Here is an 18,100-nt window from a genome sequence, read left to right as displayed (position 1 = left end):
TGCGTGGGTGGGTGTGTGGCCTCCTGCTGCTGGGTGCTCTGCTCCCCACAAACTGGGGCATTTTAGGAGAAGCATGTGCCCCTAGCTGGGGGTTGGGAGTGAGGCAATGCCATCAGTGGGTGAGGTCCCTGCAGCCGCATTTACCTTGTCATGCTGGTGTTCCTCTATCTGCTTTTGGGTATTTTCCAACTCTTGTAACAATGTATTCTTTAAGAAAAACCAAAAATAAAATAAAAGGGAACAAAAACAGGAAAGAAAAAGAGAGACCATTTAGGAAACGTGACCTCCCAGGAATGGCCAGTGTGGAATTCCTGTGTAGTGAACACCTGGAAAAGGCTCCCTGGGCTATTCCTCACCTGCCTGTGCACAGGTCTCCTCTGCAAAGCTCCTGCCTCTCAAGCAGGGTGGCCATACCTCAAGTCCTGCCCCACTCTGGAGCTGAGCATGGCCATGGAGGGTAATGATGGACTTGGTGGACAGGGCTTGAAGATTAGGAAATATGTCTGAGAGAAGAACAACTCCTCGAGCAGCTAGATCAAAGGGAAAAATGTCCCTTATATCTAAGCTAGGGAGTAAGCAGGGGGAAAAGGAGATGTGCTTATAGAAATCACAGAAACATGGGATTGTTAAGATTGGAAAAGCCCTCTAAGATTGAGCCCAACCATTCTTCTCAGCACTGCTGTGTTCATAGCTAAAACATGACCCCAAGTGTCACATCCATGTTTTTGGAACATTTCCAGGGATGGTGACTCCACCACTGATCTGGGCAGTCTATTCTAATGCTATAATTATTTCCTTGATTTTTTTTTTCCCCCCTAATATCTGTCTAAACCTCCCCTGGAGAGTTTGTAACTGCCTGAACCAGTGCTCACTTTTGGTAAGTGCTGGCAGCCAAACAGGATCATTTTTATGCATGAAAGACCTGGATGAACTCTCGGGGTGGGCAAGTGCTGGCACCAGACTGGGGAGCAGGCAATGCCCTTCAAAATGTGTCACCACTCCGGTCCCTGCTGCTCGCTGGGGTAGGATTTGGACTCATCCCTGCAGGCTGGGTCCTGCTCTTTATCCAGACAAATCTGCTGAATAACTGGACATGCTGGCATAGCCACATTTGGTTGAAGACAGGAGGAGCAGAGCAACGAGGGAGGGGGGACAGAGCCAGCCCTGGAGGCATCAGCTGGGGGATGCACCTGTGTGCTCCAACTTGCTGAAGGCAGGAACCCTGAGACAGCTGAATCACCAAGGTCTGACCTCCCACTGGGTGATCCTTGCTTGGAGCCAGCTGCTCCCAGTTAATTCCCTTCACACTGAGGCAGCCACAGCTCCAACCAGCTCCTCCAAGGAAACCCAGTTCCCCGGGAGTCAGGTGTGAGAAGTTCATGGACACTGCCCTGGCTTGGAAAAGGGAAATCATTCTGCACCTGGGGGCAGGAAAGTTTTAAGGCAGCACGTGGAGGAGTGGGCACTGGGACAGGATGAACACTGCAATTTTTCCTGCAAAATGCAGTTGGGATTTGCTCTGACAGCTGGCAGAGGGGCTGCACCAGCAGAGACAGGGAGGTGAGGAAAAGGAGCAGGACAAATCCTGCAGCTGTGGGAGGAGGGAGGTGGTGGAGAGGGGGTGTCCCTGGTTGAGGTGACCAGAGCAGTTCCCTATGCTCCACCAGCTCCAGCACAGCCATGTCTTGCATGTTACCATTTCTCCAGCCCTGCACAGGCACTTCCAGTCCTGGGCCATGGCTGGATGAGGCACAGAGTGGCTGCAGACTCCTCAACCCCCAGAGGAGCCCTGCCCCAGGCAGTACCTTCTCCTCCAAGGCTGCCATCCTCTCCTTGAGGTGCAGCTGCAGCCGCTCATTGGACTCGCTCAGCAGCCGATCCACGGTGTCCGAGAGCCGCTTGTTGTGCTCCTCGTTCATCTTCTCCCTCTGCCGCGCCTGGGACAGACACAGCGACACCTGTGTCACATCCAGAGGGGCTCAGTGCCCTCCTGCCTTCCTGTGCCTGCTGTGGTGTCAGAGCTGGCCCACCAGGCCCAGTGTCTGGGGACAAATCCACCTCTTACAGCACTGGTTGGACCTTCTGTGCTAGCCCTGCTGCTCTCTGCCACCTCCCAGCCAGGGGTGAATAGGAGAGAAAAGGATTTAAGGAGACCATGCCTGCCTGCCCCTCAAGAAAGCTTCTCCTGTGTGTCTGCCAGGAATACCCACAGTGGAGGCACCTTCCAGACCCCACTGGATACAGCAACTCTGGAATTTCAAGTATCTGTCTTAAGGCAAAACATCTGGGGGCTTCCCCAGGGCCACATTTGTAATGTCACCTGGGTGAGAAATGGGCATCACAGCCTCCTGCATGGACAGCCCAGCCCCAGCTGAAAAGCACAGAAGCTGAAGAATGGACTGTGCAGCCTAGGGCACAGCAGCTCAGCTTCCCTGCCCTTTTCATTCTGCTGATCCAGGCTCGGGGAAGAGCTGCTGAAGTCCCCCCTCCCACCCTTTGGGGTTCCAGCTTGCCCCAGGGAGTGATGCTGAGAGAGGAGTGGGTGTGGAATATTAACAGCAAGTCTTGGATGCCTGGGAGATGGGAAATCACAGCAGAGAGTGCCATGAGCTCCTGTGTGGCTCAAGTTTAAGTGATCCCAGACGGGAAAGGATTAACCGGGCTGTTCTCCCAAGCTGCTCCCAAACTAAAATCCAGGTGTGCCCAAGTACTCAGGCACCAAGGCAAGGATCAGGACTTACCCTGGCCAGCTCCTGGTTCTTCTCCTCCAGCTGAGTCTCCAGCTGCCGGAGGTGCTCCTCGATGCTCCCGTGCCTCTCTTCTGCCTGGGAAAAGCAGAGCAGCCTTCTCAGGTGATGCTCCCCAAAGCCATGGGGGCCCTGCTTCATCCTGGTGTCCATCTCTGCATCTGAGTCCTTCCTGGGATGCAGGGCTCTCTCCCACTGCCTGCAATCCTGCCAGGGCTCCCTGTGAGCCCAAACCAGCCCTGCTGGCATGGTGACAGGAGTTGGAGGTGCTCTGTGAGGGCCCAAACACCATTCCAGAACCCAGGAAGTTCAGGGATGGCCGCACCCATTCCTCCCTCCAGGCCTGCACCCTCCAAAATCCAGTTTGGTGCTTCTTCTTTCTCCTCATTTTAGAGTGGTCTCACCCAACCCAAAGGGCATCCACACCGACAGGGTCATCCCTGCCTTGGAGAAAGGGGCTGAGGGAAGGGAGTAAACCCCTCATGTGCAGGACACATTGAGGTGTCCTTTAAAGGCAGTACCTTGCCCCTGCAGCAGTGGGGATGGCAGGGGACAGAGAGGCCACAGCTGGGAAGGAGAGTGGGATGCCTTGGGCTGCCAAGGGCTCCATCGCTGCAGGGGGCGGCCAGACCCAGCTCCTCCCCTCGTCCCAGCACTGCCCTCCCGCTCCAATCCCTTTCCTCCAGTCCCCCCCGGTTTCTGACGTCCCCTCCAGCTCAAGTCCGGCCCCTCCAGCCCCAGCCCCACCCCTGCCCCTTGCCTTGGTGAGCGCAGCAATGCGCTGGGCCAGCTCTGCTTCCACCTCGGGCAGCGTCTCTGCCTTTCTCATTGTCTGCTGCAGCTTCTGCTCGGCCAGCTCCAGCAGCTCCTGCAGGTGCCGCGCCTTCTCCTCGCACTGCGGGACAGCAGGTTGTCTGCCACCCCGGCATGTCCCACCCCCAGCACCCCCTCCCGGGGCTAGGGGACACTCAGAGCCCAGTGTCAGTACCTGGCGGTGCAGGGACTCCTTGTTGGCCAACTCATTCTCCAGTTTGTCATTGAGGTCATGGATGGAGGTGGCCTCTCGTTGGGCTGCCAGGTACCGTTTCTCCAGCGTGGTGATCCTCTCCTCCATGTCCTCCTTCTGTGCCAGGGCCTGGGGAAGCGATGGGGCTGTCACATCCTGCTCTGTGCCAACATTTTGGGACTAGCAGGGCCATCCAGCTCCTTCAAGCCTGGGACACCCTGAGTCTAAGGGGTGTGAAAACCCCTCTTGACACGGGGATGAGGGACAACAGAATGGGACAGTGATAAAGGGAGAGTCAAACAATCACAGGAAAACCTTCTAGCGAGGACACAGGTCACTGCCCCAGGTGTGCTGCACACCTGAGAGCCTGTCTGTAACCTCAGGGAAGTCCAATTTCCCAAAGGCAGTGGCCTCTTTTGAAGAACATACTGCACACAACAGGAGTTCCAATCCCCTCCCAGCCCAGTGGAAGCAGCTGTGAGGTCTCTGCCCAAGGCTGAGCAGTGCAGGGGGACAGGGACTCACCTCTCGGAGGTCTCTCTGGTACTTGCTGCTCATCTCCTCAGATTTGATCAAATCCTTCCTGGCAGTGCCCAGATCCTCCTCCAGCTCAGCCACACTGGCAGCCAAGGCAGAGATGCGTTCCTTGGCCTGGACCACTTCAAAATTCTGCTTCTCCAGGAGCTCCTGCAGCTCCACCACCCGCCCGGCCTCGTCGTCTGGGTGGACGGAGCCATTGGAGAGACGCTGCAAGGCACCAGAGAGGGAGGTGGATATTGGGATGCTCCAAAGCTCCCAGGATGTGGCATTGCCTGCAGCTACCCAAAGTGGGAACGTGGCCCTGCAGGGACTCAGTGGAGACAGGGGGCTCTGGGGCCTCCATCAACAGCCTCCACAAGCCAGGGATGGTGCTTCTTACAGGGATGATGGAATAGGGATGGCTGAGGGCTTACCAGAGCATCTGGTGGAAGATGTGCCTGCCCATGGTGGGGGTTGGAACAAGATGGCCTTTAAGGTCTCTTCCCATACAAACCATTCTGTGATCTCTAGGAAGTAGAACCCCTTGGAACACCCAAGCACAAATTCAGTGCACCCTGCTCAGAAATGGCTTGTATCCACCAGGAAGGGCATTTCCCATGGGGCTGGACCCAGAGGAGAGGGAAAATGGTTTTCAGCACCCTGGAGCCAGGGCCAGGGAGGTGGGAGAAATGAGCAGGGTCAGGGCAGGGGTTTCCTGGGCTCTCACCTTCCATGGAAGTTTGGGTGCTGGTTCCTTGGGTTCCCTCTCATCGCGCTCGCCTGCCACAGGCTCCCGGGCAGAGCCTTGCTGCAGAGCTGCTACCTGCATGGGAACAGGAACTCAGCAGTGGGGACAGCAGGAGCTGAGGCTAGTCCTGCTGCAGCCAGGGCTGCACCAGCTTCCTGCCAGAATTCTGCTTGTGGCTGGGGAGGACCAGAGGGAGTGGGTGAGGAACAGCCCTGAGCTGGCACTGCTGGGGTCACACCTTGAATCCTGGGGGCAGCTCTGGGCCTCTCAGTTCAGGAAGGACACTGAGGGGCTGGAGCATGTTTAGGGAAGGGAACAGAACTGGGGAAGGGTTTGGAGCACCAGGAGTGGCTCAGGGGGCTGGAGGGGCTCAGCCTGGAAAAAAGGAGGCTCAGGGGGACCTTGTGGCTCTGCACAACTCCCTGACAGGAGGGGGCAGCCGGGGTGGGGGGTGGTCAGGCTCTGCTTTCAGGGAACAAAGGGACAGGACAAGAAGAAATGGCCTCGAGCTATGCCAGGGGAGGGTCAGGATGGACATCAGGAAAAACTTTTTCCCTGAAAGGGTGGTCAGGCCCTGGCACAACCACCCGGGGCAGTGATGGAGTCACCATCACTAGAAGTGTTCAAAACACAAGTGGACGTGGAACTTCACAATATTGTTCAGTGGGCATGGGAGTGTTTGGTCAAAGGTTGGAGGCTTTTCCAGCTTTAATGATTCCATGATTCTAAGACAAAGGAAGCCAGAGGTGCTGGGAAGGCTCAGCACTGAGGGAGATTTTCCTGGTGAGCCTGAGACCCCAGGCTCCCTCCCAGCTTATTTCACTGGTTTACAGCCAAACAGATTCTGAAGCCAGTGTAGCAGGAGAAGGGGATAAACACCATGTCCTGCTCTGATAGGGGAAGATGGGGAATGGTCCCTGAAAGGAGAGGGGCCTGAGAGCCTGGGAAATACCGTGAGACTTATCCTGGGAACTGGACAGAGGAGCAAAATTTGGCCAGCAGAGGCTGTAGGAATGGCTCCTTCCTTTTGGGGCTAGTGACTGGGCACAAACTCCAGGAGGGAAAACAGAGTTCATATCTCTTCAAGAACACTTTATCCCCGGAAGTGTCCAAGGCCAGGTTGGAAAGAGCTTGGGGTAACCTGGGGTAATGGAAGACATACCTGCCCATGGCAGGGGGTGGAATGAGATGAGCTTTAAGTTTCCTTCCCACCCAAATGAGTCTGGGATTCTGAGATGACCATGGCTGGAGGTTGGGGACAGCGAAGTCCTAACCCCAGGACTCCAGCAGGGAAGAAGATGGGAGATGCAAGATGACGTGCTTGAAGCAGTGTGGTTTGGGTCTCTGCCAAATCAGGGCAAATCCCACGTCACCCTCAGCCCCCTGGAATGATTCAGATTCAGACTTTTTTTGTCAGTGACATGAATTCCAAACAGCAAACAACAGGGAAATGTCACCTGTGAGACAAACAGTTCTCAGAATCTTTACAAGGTTTCCTTAAACACAGACAAACCTTCAAGTAAACAGCAATTTTAGTAACAAAAACCTTATATCAAACCTGACCAAATGCAAATACCACACGAACTCTCAAAGGTAATGGGGAGCGTTCCCAGCCCAGTAGGTGCCCAGGTACCCCTTACCTGCCGATGGGCATCCACGAGCTGCTCCTCCAAGGTGGCCACGCGCTCCAAGGCTGCTCGCAGGCGTTCCCTCACCTGCAGGTGAGTGAAACAACAGGAAAGGCTGTTATTGATCCAGGATGAGGGTGTCTGGGATTTAGACACGCTCACAGGCCTGTTTGTTAGGCTGACAGCCAGGCTCAGGTGGATTCAAAGGTTCAGAATCATCCAGCCCATCACAGGGGGTTAAATTGTGCTGGAGAAAACAGGCTGGGCCAGTTCTTGGAGATCTATGGCCAGAATAGCCTGGAGAGGTTTCCTAGCAGAGGAAGGAGATGCTTGAGGTGAATGAATGAGGAGGGACAACGAAGACTGATCCAGGGTGTCAAATGCCACCACCCTGAGAGTGACCTGGGAGAGTTCCCTGTCCCCAACAGCCTCAAACCCAGAGGATACACTGGGCAGCCCCAGCAGCTCCTCACTGCAGCTTTGGGATATCCAAGACTTTCCTGCTGAGTGCCCCCATGTCGCCTAAACAACACAAAGTAGAGGGGAGGGAGTGGAGGGGTGGGAGAAGGAACTCAGAGCAGCAGAGGTCCCAGCAGCTTTCCTACCTTTTCATCCAGTGCCTTGTGATGCTCAAAGAGTGACTTGAGTGCTTTGAGCACCTCGACCTCACTGGAGACCCCTGATGGCGACTGGGCCTGCCGCTTGACCACGGTCATCCTGAGGGAGCGCTCATGCCGTGACACCAGGCACTCCAGGTGCTCCAGCAGGAGCTGCAGGGGGATGACAGAGGGGCTGTCACTGCCAGGATGGGCCCAGCAGCCCCTGGGCTCCCACAGTCCCAGGACTGAGGGCCTGCCAGCAGGGTCTCCAGGCTTACCCGGGTGTTGTTGCGCTCGGCTTTCAGCTCTGAGATCTCCTCCTCCCTCTCCAGGAGCTGCTCCCGGCAGGCGCTGAGCTCCCGCGTCAGCGTCGCAAACTCCTGCGGAGAGCAGGGACAGAGGATGGTGGAGTCAGCATTCCAGCCCCACTGCTGGACCTCCAGCACAGCATTTCTCATCCAAACCCAACCAGGGTAACACTGAGGGAATGTGGAGAAACCAGTGGGGAGGCACAGCCAGGCCAGGAGGGGATTTATTCCTGGCTTCCCTCATGCTCTGCACAAGGAGAACACAGTAGCTCAAGATTTATCCCACTTGGTTTGATGCCCAATGGCACAAGAAACTGTTCTACAGCTGCAGAGGTGGTCGACAGCATTTAGAGCACCCTAGTCAAGACCACCAGCACGTTCCCATTCCCACTGTCCCCTGGATGCAGCTCCCACCTTGGAGCATCCCATCAGGCTAAAACTCACCACAAAGCCACAGGCAGTCAGGATGAGTCCCCTGGCCCTCTGCCATGGCCTCAGGACCTGGAATCATTCAAAACTTCCTTGCAATAGAAAGAGGTTGCTGCATGTGGAGCCCCAGAGAGCTCCATATGGGGCACCGCCAGGTTGCAAGTCCCAGCTGAGAGGGATGGGGCACAGCAGGAGACAGCCAGGTGCCACCAGCTCTTGCTGCTGCCACTGCTTCCTCCAGGGATGTGACAGCCAGCAAGGAAGAGCCATGCCCAGATCAATGCCAAAGGAATGCTGCACACCCAGCACATCCCTCAAGACAGGATGAAAGCCACAATCACTCTTGTGGCTGTGTTGGAAGGGAAACTCACTTTGAAGTCCCTTGGATGCAGGAGGGTTCCCTTTCCCATAGAAAATGAAACCCAAGCACCTGGGTGAGCCCAGGAGCACCTCCCATTGCTCCCAGTGTCTCTTCAGTGGTGCCAGGCCTAAGTGAGATTTTGCAGCTGGGATTTCTTAGGGTGAGAAATGCAAATGCAGGAACGTGCCATGAATTCACACCATGTTCAGTGTTGTTGGAAAGAATTTTAAAAGGCAAAGGATTTCAGAAGCAGCCAAGAAGGATTTGATGGAGCATTAACAAACCAAATTTCAAGAGGGGGCTGAGAACTGCTTTACAGCATGAAATTCTTTTTCACTTTAATTTTCAGGTTTACCAAATAAAACCCCTTCAAACCGAAGCAAAGCATTGAGGCTTAGGCTGAACCAAATGCTCTGCTCAACTCCAAGTGAAACCTCCTGTGACAGCTGAAGCTCTGAGAAATCCAGAACTTATACATCTGTTTGCCCCAGCCAGGTTATCCTTCTCCCTCCTCTCCCCAAACCTGTCCCACTGCTGGGGTTTGTAGCCTGGGATTGGTGGAGATGGTGGTGCCACTGGTGCAGTTGAGACTCCCACAGTGGGACAGGACCTGAGCAGGTCGCAGTGAGGGGAAAGGGAAAGAATCACTGTCCCCATGAACAGCTGCTTTCCTGCCTGTCACCTGCCTCACCCCACACCCCTGTTCCACATCCCTGCTCTGGCATTGCCCCAGTGCCTGAGGTCCCCACTTCCTTCCCAGATCACTTCCTGCCCCATCCATTCCCCAGGGACCACTCAACCCCTGCATTTTCCCCTCTTCCCATCCCTTCTTAGGGAGCACTCCAATCTGGGATCACCCCTGGCCCCATCCCTTCCTCGGGGATCCCTCCAGCCCTGGGATCACCCTTCTCCCCACCAGTTCTCCCCCAGATCTGTCACAATAACCCAATCCTCGTCACAAACCTCTGCCATGCCCCATCCCATCCTTGCTCTAGGACCATCCCAGAGCCCCCAGAGCACAGTGAACCCTCGGCAGACTCAGCTCCAGTGAGATCGATCCCGCTGTGCCAGTCCAGCCCTTCCCGGAGCTGTGCCCTGCCTGCCGCTGGGATCCCGGTGCGATCCCGATCCTGGTCCCGATCCCGATCCCGGTCCCCGCGGGCTCAGGCCTGGCCGCAGGCACACGTGTGCGTTCCGTGCGTTATGCAAGCGTTGCCAGCAGCTCCCGAGCATCCCCGCGGATTAGAGCCGGGCCGGGAATGCCGGCGAGCAGGAAGCAGCAGGGAGAGTTGCCAGAGGTGCCTGTGCATCGCCAGAGATTCAGGGATCTGTCACTCCCCCAGTCCCTCAACACGCCAGGAGACAGGCAGCAGGGCTCCAGGAGCTTGGGAAAAGCATCCTGGCACCGGGATGGCCCCAGCAATGGCTTCCAGCAGCCCAAGCTCTAAACGTGGGGGACGCATCAGCTTTGTGCTTTTCCAGCACCAGGCCAGGACCCTGCGGATCCAAAGCCTCTCTTCTGCCCTGTGGCTGGAAGGGGACACCGGCTGTGTACACGGATGCTCTTCCCACGGGAGTGAACAGGGCAGGGCAGCGCGGGATGGGTGGGACAAGGCATTGGAGGCAGCGAGAGGACAGGGACGGCCAGTGCTGGGGACAGCAATCACCAGCACCCAGCCTCCTTTCCTGCATTCCCTCGCTGTGGTGGCCAGGCTGTACAGATGCTCCTGCAATCAGGATTTCATCCTGAAAGAGGGGATTAAAAGGGAGCAAATCCTCTGGAGAGAGAGGCAGCCCCTGCCCTGCCAGCCTGGCGCACAGTGGTCAGCGGGTCACAGGCAGGGTGGGCACAGCACAGAGCTCCTGCCAGCCCTTCCCCAGGGCTGCTCCTCTCCGAGCCCTTCATCCCGACAGGAATGCTGGGATGAAGGGCTGCATCCTGTGCTTTCTGTCCCACATCCTGCTCCAGGCCTGGAGCACCCCATGGCAAATCAAAGAGCCCTCGGTCACTGTCCCCCCTCAGGGAAAGCTGCAAAAATGAACATTTACATCAAAAATAGCAAGAGCCCTGCGGCAAGCCAGGCCAGCAGTGAGGTCAGCCAAGTACACAGGGCCTGAGTATGATGCCTTGGGAATAAAAAATAGCAATAAACCACTGCAGCTCCCGCTTGCAGCCACCTCCCTCAGCCCTGGCTGTGCCAGATGCCAATGTTGCCACCTTGCTCTGGGTCACTGGTGGGCACCAGGCAAGTTGGGGACCATGACAAGCTGTCCCAGCTCACGGCTGCCGTGCTGCACTGTAGAGTGCAGCCTCCACCCCCATCCACAGGTGTGCCATGGCCCTCCATCCCAGCAAAGTGGAGATAAAGAGGATCCAGATGATTTTCCTCTGCCCTGGCCATGGCCAGGAGTCTCCCAGGCAAGGCAGAAGTACCTGCCCAGCTCTGATAAGCTCTGGGACTAAGCAGGGACACCTATAAACAGAATAGAAAGTGAAGGAGAGGTGCCTGATCTCCAGTCCAAGAGTGGACAAACACAGCCTGGGAGTCCCCAGGAGCCCTGCAAGCCCAGCAGTTTGGGGAGGGGCCAGTTTGGATTAAAACCAAACCTCCACCAAGTGATTGACTGGGCTTGGTCCCAAGTCCTGGGGTGAGAGGGAGCAGGATGGAGGAAAGGAGCAGGATGGAGGGAAGGAGCAGGATGGAGGGATGGAGCAGGATGTAGAGATGCTGTTTTTGGAGCAGGGAGGGAGACCTGGAGCATCACATAAGGTGTTGAAGTGGGATGCTGTGGACTGGAACTCAGATCTTTAGTCAGCACCAGGCATATTGGGGGTTTGGGGTTTTCCTCCATGGCTGCATCAGGGGGGAGGGCACAGGGAAGAGCTGGAGTGGGGCCAGGAACCAGCAGCATGGAGATGGCTGGAAAAGCACAGAGACGTTTAGGAAGCTCAGGGAGAGAAGGCTCCAAGGCCTTCTGTAGCATGGAAAAGCTGAAATGCCAAAGTCCTCAGCCCAGGGCCCCCTTGTGTCTCTCCCAGTGCCGTCTGCAGCACAGACAGGGATGCAGTGGGATCACACCACAGGCAGCAAAATTCCCTGTTTGTGGCAGGAGCATGGCTGCTGCTCCAAGGCCTCCGAGCCTGGGGACAAACCAACTCCAGCTGTAGGATTAATGGCATTTCAAAGCTCCTAATTGGAGAGATTGCTCCTGACAGAGCAGCAGGGGATCGGTGGGAAGGATGCCCATGCCGGGAGACCAGTGCTGCTGACTTGGCACAAGAGGGAGAGTCCCATCCATGGTCTGCCCGTGTGGCCCCACCACCCCACTTCTTCTGTCCCAGGAGTGGAGCAGAATGAAGAGAAAGCCCCAAATCAGAGAGGAGGGTTTAAACATGACCCCAGCAGTTGTAGCATGGGATTACACAGATTAAATCCTGCTGGGTAAACTCAGGGCTTCGACCATCACCCACCCCCAGCGCTGGACACCGGCACCTCCCAGACCTCCTGGATACAACACCAGGGGCTATGCAAGATCCATGGGGAATCAGTGTCCTCCCTTCAGCAGGATGTGTATTTCCACCTGGGACTGCTCAGGGAGGAGCACTGTGCAGCCAGGCAAGCAGGAATCCAACATCTCAGCATTCTAGTCTTGTAGGAGCACAACCAGCACCAACACAGCTGCAAGATCCCTCCATCCTTCCCAAAATCTGGAGATGCTTTAAGGGTCTTACCCAGTGGGTGTTTTCCCCCACCTGGGGCTCCTGAGGCTCCCACCTACCTGCTGGTCTTTGCAAGTTAACTCGAGATATACTTTGAAGTTATATGTGATTGTTTGATGTCAGGACCTGCCCCAGCTCCTGGGGGACCTCCAAGGAGTTTGGGCAGTCTCAGGGGGTCTGCTCACCCCAAACAGGCCAGACCTCGGCTCTCAAGGCAGCCCAAGAGGCAGCAAAAGTGCAGCAGAGCCCCATGGAAAAAGGAACTGCAGGAGGTCTGCATGGCCATTGGCAGCCTGCAGCCCTCAGCCCTGTTGAAATCTGGGAGCATGCTCTCCCCCTGACAGGGGGGACAGGGGACTCCTGCCAAACCCCCCAGGCCATGGCAGGACAGGGAGGAGCTCCATCCCACACAGGACTCTGAACTGGAAGCACATTTGGATGCACTGGGAGCCCTGAGCGTCACATCCCCTTGTGGCACCTGCCCCCAGGAGAAACTGAGCTGGGGGCTGGGCAGGAGGCAGCTGGGAGCAAAGCCAGGGCCTTGGGGGACTGCTGAGAGTACCCAGAACCTGCTCAGGGCTCGGTCCTCAGCCATGAATTCCCTGCAGAACAGGGGGGCTGGAGCTGGAGCTTTCAGCCCTATTAAGCCCTATTCAGCACTCCCACATGAATAAATAAATCATGTAAGAAGAATTAAGGAAGCTTAGTCTCCCCAGGAAATCACCCTGGAGTTCTGCCTTTTGGGGGCTGAGGGATGCCCCCATGGACTGGGGGTGGGGATGGTTCAGCCATGCAGCACAGGCAAGGGGGAATGGGAGCTACAGGCAGGAGCATTCCTGGAGCATCCCTGCAAAGGGGTTTGCCCTGGACAGGCACATCCCCTGCCTGCCCCACGCCTGGATCTGCACCAGATGCACATTCCCAGCCTGTGCCTTTGGATCCCATGCCGACACAGCAGCATCCAGCTGCCATTGTACCCTGAGAAGGTGCAGAGTGCCACATCCCCAGATGCCACCCGTCCCAGCCTCAGCAGGCAGAGCAACCCCCAGCCTGGCTGCACCCAGGGGACACTACTGATGAGCCTGAGTGCCCAGTCCTGCCCTCAAAAAAGGGGTTCTTCCAGAAATCCAGCTTGCATCCCATTCCCAATGGGGTCTGAGACATTGCAGGGCGCTCCTGGGTAAAAGAGCTCACAGAGAAGGAGGAAGAGGATGGGACAGACCTATAGGATGCTCCCCAGTGCCCTGGGGAGAGACCCGCACATCCTGGTCCCACTTACCTGGTACATGCACATGCTGGCATTAATCCCATTGGGCAGGTGAGAGCCTCTGGATTTGCTTCCCGTGTTCATGCCGAGCCCTCATGTCCGGGGGAGAGCACGGGGGGCACCGGGGGCCACCGTGCCCGGGCGTGGAGCCCCCTGCCCGCGCAGGGACCGCGGGAGGCAGCAGAAGCTCCGGGGGATTCCCCATGGGAGCCGACCCAGTCACATCCCGGGACCAGAGGAGTCGAGGGCGGCCCCAGCCAGGCACGCAGGGGGTCGCGGGCACAGCGCTGCCAGCGTGTCCCTGAGTGCTGACCCAGATTGCTCCAAGCACACCCCGAGGCTCCGAGGCCCGTCCCTGGAGCGGGAGCTGAGGCTAAATCCGCGCATCCCTTAATCCGGGATGCTGCGGTGGGGCGGGCAGAGCGTCAGGGTGACCTGGCTTGCTCTCTCCAGGACGGGGAGCAGAGGGACTGATCCCTCAGCACAGGGAGGTGGTGGTGAGACTGGATGCACCCAACACCTGGGTACGTCTCAGCAACTCTTTCAGGAAGGTGGGCTCATGCATAGGGACCCCAGGAACTCCTGGGAAGCACTGTTGGGAGTTTTGCTCTCAGCATCTTGGGCAGAGCCAGGACCAGCCCAGCTCTGTGTATGGAGCAGCTGCTCCCAAGCTGCTTTCCTCCATCCAGACAAGGTAAGGATGCAGACAGCTGGCCAGCCAACAGCCCAAGCTCTGTCCTAGCTCATGCCAGTATTTTTGACCCATTTCCCATCTCTCCGAGGTGCTCCAAACCCCAACACCCAGACAAGGAGGATCTCAGGTTTCAGCACTGCAGAGTTAGAACAGATGCAAACATTTGAAGCCTCCTGCTTCCCTTGGCTGTTGGGCTCCTCCCACACCATACCCACAATAGAGCAGAGCAACAGCCCCCCAAAATCCCTGTTACCCCAAGTCTGGGCCCTGGGACATTGTGCTATCCCAAAAGACCCCACAGGGATGGTGGGCAGCTCAGACTCATCCTGCACAACCCTGTGACACTGGATTCATCCACCTCATCTCTTCTAGACTGAATATCTTTGTGGAAATCAAAACCAAAGCTGGAGTACCAGGAGAGGGTCCTGCAAGTGGAGAAACCAGGCGCAGAGCACCAGCAGAAGCCCCAAGGCAAGCCCTGATTCCCCAAGCCCCGGGCTGCTCACAGAGCATGGACCTCTGGCAGCCTCTGTCCTCTGCCTTTCTGCTCCCTGAGATGTCCCAGTCCCCACCCTGCACCAGCTCTGCCTCTAGTGTCCCCTCTCAGGACCAAGACTGAGACATAAAGTCCCATTGCCCCACTGGGAAATGGGGTTGATGGAAAGGAGCCCTTCTGCGGAGGGAAGGGGCAGCAGTGGGGCTGCTCTGCACAGCGAGGAAGGAGAGTGATGAATGGCTAATGTCCCCATCTAAAGTGCCAGTGTGGGCTAGGCACTTCCTAACATCCCAAGAAGTTGACTGGAGGCAGAAAGCCAGATCTGCTGCCCAGAATGAGCTATCTGCTCCCCAGGTCCTGTCCCCCAGCAGACTGACTGTCCCCATAGGAAGCAAAAGGCTCTCCATCTGCCTTGCTCTCACCCTGGGGTGTCCTTGGGGAGGTTTTGCCCCTTCTCCAAATCCATTCCCCTGTGGACAGGGGGATTGCACTCCTACCCCTCCTCAAAGACCAGCAAGGGTACAGAGGAGAAGGAGAGATATCCCAGCTGGTTGTGGATTGGCCTCAGAGAACCTAAAGGATTTACTGTCGACATGAGGTGCAACACTCATGGCAGCATCACCACTGCCACAGCAAGCCACCCCCACAGGGCCCTGAGCTAAACCCCACATCCAATCCCCCATCGAGTGCCTCAGGGCAGGCTCTGCTCGTGTGCCCGGGCAGGTCCTCACCTGCGGGAGTGCCGAGTTCAGCTGCCTCTGGAGCTGGTCCCGCTCCCGGAGCGTCTCCTGCAGGCGGCTCTGGGTGACAGCGAGCGTCTCGCGCGTCTCCCGCAGGGTGTCCAGCAGCTTGTCCCTCTCGTCCAGCATGTTCACCATCAGCTGCTCGAAGTCCGCGTCCGCCTCCGAGCCCTGGGGGGGGCCCAGCGGGTCCCCCTCGCTGATGGTGGGCATCACCTCGCACATCATGGCTGGGCTGGCTGGGGGAGGGTCCCGACGGGGCTGAGGGTGTGCTGAGCGCAGGTCACATCACTGCGGGCTCCCGGGAGCCAGGGGAGCCAGCACGGAAGGGGACAGTGGGGTGTTCAAGGAGGGGGACTCCCCATCCCTTCCTCCTGCAGGCTAAGCAGCAGCTGGCATCATTCCAGCAGGGTGCAGGGATGTCCTGGGCACCAACAGGGTCCTCACAGTCACCAGCGCCCCGCTCGCTGCTCGTCACTGCCGGCTCCTGCTACCAGCTCTCCTGGGTCCTGTGAGTCACCTCTCCTGGGTCCCGTGTGTCACCTCTCTGGGGTCCTGTGTGTCACCTCCCTGATGCCTTTCCAAGGGGCTGCAGTGTCTGTCACCCACAGGCTGTTCAGAGGTGGGCAAAATGACCCTTGAGGATTTGTCCCAGTGGAGAGCCCAAGCCACAGGGAGGGTGTCCAGGGAATGCTTGGGCTGCCTGGGCGTGCTGAGGGGGGCTCTGGTGAGGATGGGCTGTTTTCCCTAAAGCTGGATAAGGTGTCACTGCTGACGTGGAAGCGTGTCTCCTTTGAGCATCACAGTTCTTCAAACACCCAGCAGTCACCTGCGGCAGAGGGGACAGAGATCAGATCCCTCCTGCTGGCCCCAAAATGCCGAGAGACCTGCCCAGCCCCCTCTTCCCCCCATCAAACCCTTGAGAGCTGCACCAGGTGGGCTCAGCACCCACGTGAATGGGCTGTGCCAGGCTGTACCTCCTGTGCCACTACACCAAATCCAAGATGGTACCAAGCTGCAGGATACAGCAACCCTGGCACCCAAAATCATGCAACTGTCTTTGGCATTCACATATCCTGGGCCAGGATCCCATGCCCTCTGTGGAAGTCCTGGCTGGAACTCCTGTGGCCTCACTGTTCCCCAGCCTCAGGGAATTTGCAGAAAATCAGGCTCCAACCTGAGTTTAGCCCAAACCTGGCAGGAAGTCACAGCAACAAATGAGGTGAATGATTGGATTAATGTTCCCCCCTCCTCTAGACAGATGTGCTGGGCCCAGCTGTTCAGTGACAACTGAATTCCAGCACATCCTCTCTCGGTCAAACTTCTCCCAGGGGATGAAGGCAGCAGCATCCCCAGATTCCTGCCCAAGCACAAGCACCACTGATGAGAGGCTGGAGGGAAGAGGCAGAGCTGACATTTGGGCAATATATAGGCTGGATTAAAGCATGGCTGGACCTGAGAACCCAGCCCAGGGCTGATGCTGGAGCCCACAGCCCCACCTTCCTTAAATCATCCCAGACAAGGTGCCAGGTGGGGATTCACAGTCCTGGGGGAAACTTCAGCCCTCTGCAGCTGGGTGAGGGTCCCCAGCAGCAAGGGTGAGTGTGACACTGCCACCCCAGCCACTGTGGGGACCTGCCCACCCTGGTCACCATCTGTGCCAGGGGACAAACCATAAGCTGGGCTCAAGCTGAGCAGCAAAACACAATATGGCAGGCCCAGGGTGAGGAGTGCTGGTCTAGAGCTGCTTCCAGTGCAGGCCCTGCTCCAGTTTTAAACTTTGCAGATGAAATGCTCAAGGACAGGTCTGAATATTCTGAGTCTGTGGATGCATCTAAAGCTGTGGCTGCCCCTGGATCCCTGGAAGGGTCTAAGGCCAGGCTGGACAGGGCTTGGAGCAACCTGGGAAAGTGGGAGGTGTCCCTGCCCATGGCAGGGGGTGGGACAGGATGAGCCTTAAGGCCCCTTCCAGCCCAAACCAGCTGTGATTCTGTGTCACTTCCCCTTCAAACTCTCCCCCACACACATGGATAAAAAGGACCTGCGCACAGGCCTGGGCCAGAGCAGCCTGTTCTGGCCCTTTGGGCTGGGATGAAAGCTCTTGTGCCCAACAGCTCAGTGACAGAGCAGGGACCTGCCCTGATGAAAGGTGGCACTTGTGAGGAGGTGCCTTTGTCACACCAGACACTGCCAGGGCAGGGGAATCAGAATTCTGCTCTTTGGATGACATTGGCTCATCAGCTGAAGAGAAGTTTGACACAAAAAACTCTCTAAAAATAGAGAGGCTCTGGCAAAAGCAGCAGTCCCTCACTGTGCATCCTGCATGATGCTGAGAGCCAGCTTCAGGGGACAGAGGACAGGGCTGTCCCACAGGTGGTGCCCTCCCCTCCCTTCACTGGTGGGATCCTCAAGTGGGATAAAACCTGTTGTGGACATGTAACACTGTCCTGTCCACAGGCTGCTGGAACTCAGAACTCCACTGTGGTGTCTGGGCACTGACGGAGCAGAACAGAGCGCTCATTTGCTTTTTAGTTGGTTTAGCTGGATGAGGCAGAGTTTTCCCTGGACTGTTTTTTTTTTCTTTCCCTTTTCTTGGAACTGTTCAAACCTGCTCTGGACTGCGACTTGGGGAGTACTGAGAGCTTGCACTTTGTGACCTGCCAGGACCTGCTCTGGGCAGCAGCCTTTCCCAGTGCTGGAGGGATTACTAACAGAGCGAGCACCCACAGGAGAGACTTTGTCATCTCTTCAGAGCGGCCAATGAGTTTTGTCACCTGGTATTGTTCATTTTATGTGCTGGGGAGTGCTTTGCCTGTTAAATAAACAGATTCTTTCCA

General features: G+C 56.9%; 1 protein-coding gene across 3 annotated transcripts in view; it reads right to left on the bottom strand.

Annotated features, from left to right (window-relative positions):
* PPFIA4 (PTPRF interacting protein alpha 4) overlaps positions 1-18,100 on the bottom strand; it is a 59,678-nt gene that overhangs the window by 18,370 nt on the left and 23,208 nt on the right. For 2 of the 3 annotated variants that reach the window (XM_059867669.1, XM_059867670.1), the window contains exons 2-12: positions 15,255-16,092; positions 7,526-7,627; positions 7,254-7,418; positions 6,661-6,735; positions 5,000-5,095; positions 4,279-4,500; positions 3,736-3,882; positions 3,508-3,642; positions 2,742-2,825; positions 1,806-1,937; positions 145-207 (exon numbers count right to left, since the gene is read on the bottom strand). In XM_059867669.1, the coding sequence (XP_059723652.1) occupies positions 145-207; positions 1,806-1,937; positions 2,742-2,825; positions 3,508-3,642; positions 3,736-3,882; positions 4,279-4,500; positions 5,000-5,095; positions 6,661-6,735; positions 7,254-7,418; positions 7,526-7,627; positions 15,255-15,491 (1,458 nt within the window). In that variant the 5' untranslated portion in view covers positions 15,492-16,092. The remainder of the gene's footprint in view (positions 1-144; positions 208-1,805; positions 1,938-2,741; positions 2,826-3,507; positions 3,643-3,735; positions 3,883-4,278; positions 4,501-4,999; positions 5,096-6,660; positions 6,736-7,253; positions 7,419-7,525; positions 7,628-15,254; positions 16,093-18,100) is intronic. The other variant, XM_059867671.1, reaches the window with a different exon arrangement.

Source organism: Haemorhous mexicanus, chromosome 25 (genome assembly GCF_027477595.1).
Source record: "Haemorhous mexicanus isolate bHaeMex1 chromosome 25, bHaeMex1.pri, whole genome shotgun sequence".
Lineage (NCBI taxonomy): Eukaryota > Metazoa > Chordata > Aves > Passeriformes > Fringillidae > Haemorhous > Haemorhous mexicanus.
The sequence above is the reverse complement of the archived record's forward strand: the minus strand, read 5'-3'. Positions and strand labels throughout refer to the sequence as shown.